Source organism: Lipophrys pholis (assembly GCF_963383615.2).
Source record: "Lipophrys pholis genome assembly, chromosome: 7".
NCBI classification, from domain to species: Eukaryota; Metazoa; Chordata; class Actinopteri; order Blenniiformes; family Blenniidae; genus Lipophrys; species Lipophrys pholis.
The window spans coordinates 8,262,095-8,273,040 of record NC_137638.1 but is presented as its reverse complement, the minus strand read 5'-3'; the positions used below and the strand labels follow the sequence as shown (position 1 = coordinate 8,273,040).

The window sequence follows — 10,946 nt, the reverse complement described above, 5'->3', positions numbered from 1 at the left end:
ATGCATTTGAATTAGAAAAAAAATCTCAAAAGAAACTAAAGAAGAAACAGAAAGAGGAAACTTTGACCGCCATCCCAAAATCCTGATGTACTTGTTTACCCTGAAATCCAGGCTGGTGGTCGTGACCCTGAGATCAAGAACTTCGGAAACAACAGTTTTGTTTTTTTGTTTTGTTTTTAATCTGGGAGCTGCTTTCACAAGCATACCATCCACAGCTTTGAGATATGCCTGGATTTAAATTGTCTGTTGTTCGGCAGCAGTTCAAGCCATCACTATCGTCTAACAAAGGCTTTTTGTTTTGATTATTAAGGCTGGAAAATAAAGAAGAACTTATCATCTCGGCTAAATCGGCACATCCTAAATCCTCTCGGTATTCTCAACATTGACGCTAACCGCTTGCATATGAATTCCAGATATCCATCCGTTACGGGATTAACACAAAACAAGTGTAGGCAAGACAGAAATAAACTGCTAAATGAGGAACTGCGGCTCGAGAGACAAGTATAGACCCAGTGAGCGCAGGCAGAGGGAAGTCAGCCCGACAGAAACACTCAAACATCGAAAACGAACATCAAACAGGAGCCAGAATGAGAACAAAGACCGTCTTCAGTTGGTTTCTTTCGCATGGCGGTGATTTGAATTGTTAATACAGTATGAGGAGAACAAAACTGTTCTTTCCACGTGTGACGTGCTCGGCGGCCTGGTGGGCTGCCCGAGGCTTTGTGTGACCTCCTGATGAGCAGGGAAATAATTAGGCTTCATCACACCCGCGATGAAGCGAATCAGACCTCACAACTTTTCCCAAAAAGAAAGACACAACACACAAGTGCGCGGACTAATATGTTTTTGTTAATAATATGCTGTCGATGCAAATTGCTTCAATATACATATCATACATTGAGAAAAATGGTAAAAACTTGTATTTTTATGTTGATTAGGAAAAAAACTAAACAAAACTGAATGTAAATTTTTTTATCCTAATTTAATACAATTACAGTTTGTAGGTTCATGTTATAGCTGACACATTTTTACTTCTGTTTATTATTTCAGAGGCAATAAAGTAATATAGCCTGAGTGTGTATTACATTGTTTTTCAAAAAAAGTATTATCAAGACGAATGTGCAATTAAAACTAAAAGAGATCATAATCTGGTGTAATGTAATAGCAAGTGTACAGCAGAGTCCCTGTGCACAAGTCTGGAACTGAGAAAGCAGGATCTTTCAAATCTAAGGGATTTTTTTATTTGTTTTAACAAGAGTTTCTGTGTGGATGCACAGCAAGACTTAATATATATGATTGGTTGTTGGAAAGTGTTTGACTCAGTCACATGCTTGCATTATTCAATATATAGATCCAAACGTAAATTTCTAGTGGTCAATACAAAGTGGGATACATATTTGTGCAAAAGACCAATCCTTCGGCTATTCGGCTCTTGTAATATAAAAACCTGCACTAATACAAGTGTCCAGTGACCTCATGAACGTGAAAAACCAGTTCTGACTTCAGATGTATTAGAATAACAGTATTTAACCCCTTATTGCTAACTCATTGAAATGACTGGAAAGGCAGAGTTTCTACACTTGGGTTTTTCTAGGACAATTTAAGACCTAAGTTCAATCTAAAAAAAAAAACACAACTAAATGATATCTATATAAAATCTGTTGGGAAGTGTAAAACTGTGTAAAAACTGACCAATAAAACCTTTTCAGAAACAAGAAAAAGCTGGAAGTGACCGTATATGGTAACTTGCGCCATACAGCCTTAATGTGTGTCTACTGGTGAAGTAGCATTAATCACGATTAGGGTGGATAGTCCACGTAGAAAAAGCATAAAAAATAACTCCCCTCAGTTCAATCACACCCTTTTTCAACTTTACTTTTGAACAAATCGACCTCTCCAATTACAATTTTTATACTAAATCATCATACCGAGCAGTAAAAAAAACAGTTTTTTAAGCATTATATAACTTTTACTGCTCCTCGTGGTATATGAAAACATTGGATATGGTGTCTTTGTGTTATGTTGGACCAAACAAGCGGCTTTATCTACATTTTCCAAGTTTCAACAAAGTTTTGTGATGAGGGGCGGTGCACAAACAAAAAGTGTTTCACTGATGTCAATAACAATTATTTGTGGTTTCAGAGGGAAAAGTTATCTGAACGCATCTTCTGGCCATCAAATATCACTAAAGGTCTGAGTCAAAAGTTGTCTCTGTAAAACTTTTACTTCCCCTCATTAAAATGTATGATTTTAAATTTTTTTTTGAAGGTCTGACTGAGCGAAGGGGACATCACCGTTTTATACGCAAATGACCAAGTGCTCAGAATTTATGTCTTTCTTATTCCCTCTGAATTATTTATCATGGTCATTATCTTTCAAATGCTTTGCTTCCTGCTTGGCTGGGTTCGGGCTTGACGAGGATGCGGAGACGCAGCCAGTCACCCCGGGGTTGCAAGTTCAATCTCTTGCACTGAAAGATGAGCTGTCAACGAGAGGATGGTTGGGATTACATCCAGGATGACATGCTGAACCTCCAAATTTGCTCTAACTATACCGCAGTGCGGCGGAGGAAATATATAGGCCATTAACATTGTGACACAAGCATAAAGTCAAGGGCCTGTGGCCACTGACAGTGAAGATTTCTCCTGATGTCTGATGTCAAGTGTGAACAAGTAGTTAAAGCTGTGATGAATGTGGAGTGAGAAGCTGCGGCGTGCCCGGGCCCGGACTGTGTCTTTAACACGGCGGAAATCGGCCGTCACCGCACAACAAACGACGCAATAAAGTCCTGCCTGCACAGTCACTTTCCATATGCATGACTTCCACTACACGTGAACATTGATCTCACAAACGATCCAAGAAACAGACTTGCAGGTTTCTGATCCCACAGAATGACTTTCTGCAGCAAAGCACCAAATTATTACCTTGTTAGGATCTGAGAGGATAGGCAAATTAAAACATCCTTGTCTATAAAAAATCTCCAGACACCGAGCAGGAAAATGACTTCCGATGAAGGCAGACTTAGAGAGGAATTGGCAGAATCTGTTGTCAGGGTAGGTCGTGTCTGGTATTATCAAAAGGCATCACGAAGCAGGGAAAGGCTTGTGATTGAATACGATCTGGCAGATTTTGACTGACAGCGAATCCAGCAAGGTGCACATAAGGGTCTATAAGTTGAATAACAGGAAGCTGACTGTGGAAGACATCAATGCGCAGATGAGTCAGAATATGAAAAGCTGCACTTGAAAGAAAGCAGGGTAGTCTCGGCGAATCGTGACTGATGGGTCGTGTAACACCTTCATTAAACCATCAAGGCGTGGGAGTCTTGTCAAGGGAGAGAGGAAGTGCTGTAGACTGAGAAATTGTTCGCAGGTTAGTCGTGTCATCTCTTATCTGATTGATGTGCTTATCCAATACAGGAATTAACTGATAAACATCTTATTAAACTCATTAACACAAAACACAGCAATCTTTTTTTTTCTTTCTTTCTGAAGCATGTACAATGAGAGCAGTGCTCAAAGCACAACTGCTAGGATACGTAGATGGGAAACAATATCATGAATGGTAAACAAACCAAAGTATTTCAGTTCATTACACCACAGTCACTTCAAGTCCCATCCTGTTTTATTTTGGTGCTCACCTGTCCATCTCCATCGACCTGAACTTTATAACAAAACTCTTTCAAAACTTCTACACCTGTGGATGAGTCCGCTTTTTGGTCCAGTCTTGATCGCTGACATCCACCTACAACCATCTTCCAATGGGAATGTAAACTGAATACTCAACACTTTGCACACCTATGATAATATGCACAACAACATCTGCTGGCCGGCACCCGAAGCTAAAATCTGAAGCGTCACTGCCAATCTTGTGTGCCAAATTGCTCAATATTGCCAGAAAATAAACTCTTCCTACGAGTTTCGTGACCGATCCTTCTATTTTATATATCCTTTTTATTTTTTCTACAGTGTATGCACACCTTTTTGCATTAAAACAAACTTGATAGGTTCATAGGTTATAATGTCACTGGTTCAGTCCACCTGAGATCACATTGAGATGTAGGTGAATCAAAACCGTGGTCTTTTTGCTGCACATGGTCATGAACATGGAGAAACAATTGCATCTGCCTCCAGATCTAACTGATTAGACATCACGAATACTGCCGCAACACAGAATCGTTGGCAAGTTCAAAAAGTTATGTTGCGATGTATACATCCTAAAGGCCTCCAATCTGGTACTTGAATTATTTCTGTGAACACAAAATGAACTTGTTTAAAATGCAATGTTTACTGCTGTTCTGCCTGGTTTGGCAGCACGAGGGAGAAATGCTGGCACAGACCACCAGAACCTTGAGCCAAAGTGTGGAAAAGCTTCTTTTGTGAATCTTTTTATGTTGACCAATTTTGTTCTCTTTGGTTATGAGTTGACAGCACAACAAAATGCCTTGATGATAACTCTCACCTGCTTTCTGGGTCCAAACGTTTTCCACCGAGAGAAAACTGCACAGTTACTCATTACAGGTGTAGACATCATTCCTGAAAATTTCTGCACTCAGTTACCATCCTGCATCTTTTTACTTCTGCCATTTTTGCTGACCAGCTACAACAGTGTTCCTTAATTAGCCTTTGTTAATTTAGAGTTCTCAGGACATGATCTAAAGAAGGTCCTCAGTGCAAACAAAATTATTTAAAACTCAAAGTTGTTCCGGATGTTTGCGATCAAGTGACTTTTCATATTTCTTGAAGTAATTCTTGTTTGGAAAAGGTACATTATCTAGTGTTAAAAATCAAGCCACAGACTCAAGAATTGGACCACAGTTGGCCCACGGACCAAAGTTTGGACACCTTTGATTTATAGTCTTGACACTCTCATCCTGCCATTCAACTATACCTTGATCAACTTTAAAGGCTATATATTGTCAATACCTTACCTTAAGGTGTGCAACGTCTTACAAATCAATTATGACTTAATTCAATGTCAGTTTCGTACAATGACATTTGAGGAAAATACTAAATTATAAAACTGTCAAACAAAGAATACTTCATATCGTTCAGCATTTTTAATTTGCATCCTCCCTCGACCTTGAGAAAGGAAACAAGTTGTCTTCTTAAGTGAAAATTGAACATTTTCAGCCTCATTCTGCCACTAGATGGCAGTATTGTGAACTATCCTCAGTTATTTGTTTCCTAAAAGAAGTCAGTGCGACAGGAAGTTGCTCAACTTTGCAAATGAAAGCAATATATCGATAAACTAGAACTCAATGTATTACAGTGATTTTGAGAATGATTGGTATAATCGTGAAACATACCATCATTAGTTACTCGATGTCATTGTTATGAAAAAACACATTTCAACCATGCTTGTCCAGAGCGCGCTTACCTTGTGCCTGAGCGAGCCTCAGAGAGAAGATACAACCTAGTATCATCCAAAGAATGACAGCTCTCCTGAAGAGTACAGAGATAAAAAACAAAGTAGATAGTCAAGTTATATGTCTTTTTTTAAACTTTCCAATACAAGAATGTACAAGTGGTCTGGAGAAATCATGAACAGAAATGTCACCATAATCCTGTATCTTCAGCCAAGTATTTCAATTTCTTGAGGACGTGGCCAGTGGATTGAAATGATTGTTGTAGCAAGAAAATAATTCAATTAAAGACTTTGTTATGTGATTTAAAGACATTTTCTTTCCTGGCTTTCTGGGACGACAGCTTGATATTTTGTGCAAGCATTTTAACTCTTAGCACCCTTTTCTTGCAGTGTTTATCTCAAATCAAGAAATGGTTTAAACCTGCGAGGCCTTTCTCTGAGAAGTTTACGTACTCTCCGTGTGAGTGCACTTGGTACGACCCTGCCTTCCTCCTACAATCCAAACTCCTGCTTGTTAGGTTAAACGCTGACTTATCTGTCTGTGAAAGCACCGTGATGGACTGGCAACCTGTCCAGGGTTACTTGATGTTGTAGAATTTCTTCCAGCCTCCTGTGACCTATCTTGGATGAAGCAGCTATGGAAGATGGATGGTTGAGTTGTTTTTCTGTCTCTTTCGTTACCACTACAAGCACTGATGGTTTTAGTTGTAATGAAGATAGTGATATGTCAGCTTCTTTATCGAGCTTAAAAAAAAAAAAAACACGTTCAATGACAACATCAATGTTTATAGCTGGAAATGGTGGAATCCCCCAAATCAGATTCCCAATGGAAGTTGTTTAAGATCTGGGAACCTTTTGTCCATAATAATGAAAAGCAGTATGAAAATCTGTGATGCACTAGTTTCTCAGCAGGCTACAGGATGTTGGACATCTGTACTGTGAATTATCGTCGTCATAAAATCCAGTTTGAAGGAGAAAATGCAAAAAACATGTAAATGAGCAAATTTTAGTTTTGTGACATTTCACTGTATTTTGCAACAGGAAGCTTTGGTATAAATTGTTAATATTGAAATTGTTCCCATTTTATTTTTAAATACCAACTTAATGCTTTATGAAAAGATATTAAAAGAAAGTAAACTTTTTCAGAGCACACCTCTTTGCATAACAATATTTATTTGACTAAATATTTATTATTTCTATTCTTTATTTATATAATATTTCTTATCATTTAAAGGCCAATCTACTGTCACGTCACTGATCCAGCCCCCTTCAGAGGTCCTGTGGCTCTGAATATGGCCCATTATAAATTTGATGCCCCATGTCCAGCTGTTCTCCCGCTGTTCCTCTGACATTATCAAGAGTTTCTTTTAGCCTTCTGCAACCACGTAAGCTTTCTGCCCTATCTAAGTGTGTTTTGACTTCAGAAAAGAGCACCAGAAGATGCAACCTGAAGATGAAACAGATACAGTACGCTAAAGCTCCTGGAAGTCCACCCGCCATGGTGATTTAATCTGTTGTTGACACTGATCAGAACATCCGTCTCAAGTTAACATGCTTAGGTCTTATCTTGTATCCTGACCAGATAAGCTACTGCTCCCCCTGACAAACTTAAAGACACACTGCATCACCTTAAAAAGCCACCGTTCCAGGTGATGGATGCGCAGGCCATTCATGAACCGGTCCTGTATTTTTATCTCCGCCTGCACGTTTCAATTGTGGCTTTCAAAGGGCCATGTAATCCTTCAGCTGAAACCGGAACAAGTCTACTCTTCAGACGACAAAAGTGCTGTTTATCATCCAGCGTCTGGCAATAACACAGCAAATTTGCCACCATTGATTTTTCTGTGACATTTATATCTTAAGATAAGTGATAAAAAGGGGGGAGTGCTGATTACTCACAGATAGAGCTGATATTGCTCTAAAAGGTGCTAAATTATTGCAGATGAGTGTAAATTCAAGCTATCACCGGGTGTTTATACATCCCCGCTGATAGTCTGGGTAAAAGAAACGGACGAAACTGGACGCCTGCTTTGAGCGGGACTGTTTGAAGTGGCACGCGCTCAGCGACAAGTGGCGTAATGAAAGCAGCAGCAGGGAAATCCTTTACATTTGTGGTTTTAGAGAGAGGCCAGCGGGAAACCACTGGTCAACCACTGACAGACTGACTTTGAAATAAGGCTTTTTTTTTTTTTTCTCAATCCCACTGCTGTCAGACTGCCATGAGAATGTGTGTGTACGTGTTTGTAATATAGTTACATAATCTAAACATAAATCATAAGGAATATCTGTTTAAGTAATTGTTTTTGTTCATTTTCTTCTACATGTGGTATTTAGGAATACTGTATATATTCTGCACACACTCTGAAGCCTAAAATCCTCCTCTCAGGAACTGAGATTTGTGAGCAAATCAAAAATGCAGTGAAGTTTGAACTTTCTTCAGCTGTGAAAACATCAGCAACACTGCGTGTGATATATGTGGTGGGACTGTGCCAACACCATAAACCTCACTAAGCATTTAGGGTCAAATGTTTTCAGAGAGGTGGAGAGGAGAGAGCTGCTCGGATGAGATGTAGAATGTTAGCCACGGCGAGGACATTCTCACGCTCAATATGAGGCAGTAATAACAGATATTGCAAAATGATGATGAGATATGTGAAAACCAATGCTGTACGTCACTATTGTAATCGACGGAAACACTGACAAGTTGATGTTGAAGGTGTGTGAATGCAGAGGGGTGTTCAATGGGTTATTTGTATTTGTTTCACCAAGTGCTAACTATTTAATGACATTTTGGATCTTCCACCTTCCACCATATCTATGTCCTCCTTCACTTCATCCTTCAATCTTCTCTGAGGTCTTCCTCTTCCCCAGCAGCCTCACAGCTCCATCTCCAACATCCCCTCTCCTATACTGTATAGCCATACGTCTATACATTTTCTCATTTGACCACATCGACTGAATCAGGTTGACTGGACTTGGTCACATGTCTTGGAAGATGTTTCACCCCTGATCCAGAAGACTTTATTCATGCATGCCGTTTCCAGACTTCTGACAGAAAGCCCAAATCATCCCTACACAACTTTTACATTTTAAATAAAAGATTTGAACGAACAAACTGACGTCAGGTCAATTTGATGAATAACATCAACATCCCTTATATTGTCGTCCCCATTTACTTTGCACTGTTTGTCCTCATGAACCGATTTTTCCTTTTGACTGCTTTTATAACAGTAGATGTAGAATAATCAAGTGTTTTTTTGTTCATTTTTGGGGGGTAAAATTAGAGAACACATAATTGATGAAAAAAAAGTTCATGTAAAACCTTTCCTTATTCTTTGAATGAACAAACACATGTTTTGTTACGAAGTTTAAATCATGAGAGGCACACAAGTTTAGTGAATGTCTCAGATTGGCATGTGTCAAGATTTCGTCAGTATACTGCTTTAACTCACACTCAGAATGATTTGACTGTATGGAACCATACATACGATTGTCAGGCAGTTAGTTACATGAAGGAAAACCAAAGTTGTGACATTTTGAAATTGGCTCAAATGGAAGAAAGGTGGTTTAAACCACAATAGGCTTTTGATCTGTAACAGCTGTGGTTTTACATGGTAAAGGATTGGAAAGAAATCAATGTTAAAGCGCATTACTAATGCGCAGCAGCAGCAGCAGCAGGGTTACATGATGCAACGTTTTGGGGTTTTTCTCACATATCTCCTCCCAGTGTGAGAGCAGGCACCAACCAGCTGACTGAGATGAACTGCTGGGAGGAGAGAAGGAGGAGGAGGAGCAGGCGGTCTCCTCCTCTCATACATCTTCCCTCAAATCAGTCCCAGATCGTTTGGCACTTCATTCTAATACAAGCTGCAAAGACACAATCTCAAGCGCCGTAAACAGCAGATTTTACTGTGTGGAATCAAACAATGGCTTCCAGACCAACATATTAAAACATTCCCACCTGTCCCAGTTTATGTGATTCTTCAAAGAAATAACTTCACACTTTGTTTGCTCATAAGCCAACACGCACTATTTAACGAGTATCTTTCACATTCACAGTAGAACAAAAAACAGTAAGTTCTCATAAATCCGGCGGTGACGCGCACGCTTACGCACAGTGTTGAACGTGAATTGGATACATTTAGGAAAAAAATAAATAAAAACTTCTCTCGACTCACCCCCCGACTCCAGTGGATGTGAGTTTGGAGTGCGGGGCATTGTCCGGCTCCATAGCGGTTACTTCATTCTTTCTCGGGAGTTTTTACTACAGTCCGGATAAACTTTTTCCATCCCAGGTGTTCCTCGAGGTTTGTGCGCGACGAGCGTGGAAAACCCCCCAAAAAATAATAATCACCGCGGGGATATCCGGCTGCAGGTCGCTGTCATTGTCCCGTCTCCTCTTCACTCTGGAGCTCCTCTTCAAGAAGATAACTCCAGGCTTTATATTATTTTTTTTAATGAATCACAAATATATAAATGTAAAGGAAAAATGACGCTCCAAAGAGCTCCACCTGCGCGCTTGTCCGTCTCCCCTTTGCGCGCACGCAGGAAAGAACAATAAAGTCCTGTGCGGAGTTTACTGGAGGGGGGAAGCCGCTCCGTGCAGGACAGGATGACGCTCAGTGTGTGTGTGTGTGTATGTGTGTGTGTGTGTGTGTGTGTGTGTGTGTGTGTGTGTGTGTGTGTGTGTGTGTGTGTGTGTGTGTGTGTGTGTGTGTGTGTGTGTGTGTGTAAGTCGACTTTCCAAAATGAAAGATTATAGTGGAGTGAGGGAGATCTTTAGAATCGAGTGGAAGTGGTGGTGATCGTGGTGATGGTAGTGGGATGGTGGTGGTGGTGTTTGGGGGGGGCACCTCCTCCTCCTCCTCCTCCTCCTCCTCCTCCTCCTCCTCCTCTTGGAAACAAATTTGGATCGGTGCTCCTTCAGCCTGAAGGTGTGTCTGCTCCCTTCTCTTCTGTGTTTCTAGATGAAATGCTGTTGGTTTGGAGTGAATATGAAAGGTTGTGAGGCATTTGCAGGGCTCAGCTAAGATTTATGATTTTCAAACAGCTGAGGTATGAAAACCCCCTTGGGCCCCTCTGTAAACACATTTTAACCACAGACCACAAACAAGCTTGTCAAAGCCTGTATTTGAAGGTGGAGGTGTACTGCACTTGAACTTTCCGTGTTTAGTTGAGGTGGAAACTACAAGAGTTTTTAACCGCAGCACACAGATGATATGAGATTATTGATGGAATCTCAAGTTAAAATGTCAATATTTTGCAGTTACTATTTTCAGATCAAGTTTAAAGTTATTGTCTTGTACAGATCCTGTGTCTTGCCAGTTGGCATCTTCTATATGTTATTAGTAGTGCTAATGCAACTGTATTGATGCCCCTTACATGCTACATTGTCATGTCAGAGTCTGAAACATCTTTATGTTTACCTTGAAAAAAATGGCTTCAACACTTTTCTTTTACCACATAAATACAGGCTTACCATCAGACACCAGGCATTTATATAAGAAATCAATATTTTATGGGTATGGCTACAGTTTTTTTTTTTTTAAATATCATATCAGAAAGAAAGAACATCAATA

The 10,946-nt window shown here is 39.9% G+C and overlaps 1 protein-coding gene across 1 annotated transcript in view; it reads right to left on the bottom strand.

Moving 5' to 3' along the window:
• col27a1b (collagen, type XXVII, alpha 1b) overlaps positions 1-9,999 on the bottom strand; it is an 80,082-nt gene extending 70,083 nt beyond the window's left edge. The window contains exons 1-2 of the mRNA XM_080467199.1: positions 9,546-9,999; positions 5,380-5,444 (exon numbers count right to left, since the gene is read on the bottom strand). Coding sequence (XP_080323325.1) covers positions 5,380-5,444; positions 9,546-9,598 — 118 coding nt within the window. The 5' untranslated portion in view covers positions 9,599-9,999. The remainder of the gene's footprint in view (positions 1-5,379; positions 5,445-9,545) is intronic.
• Between the last annotated feature and the right edge of the window lie 947 nt (positions 10,000-10,946).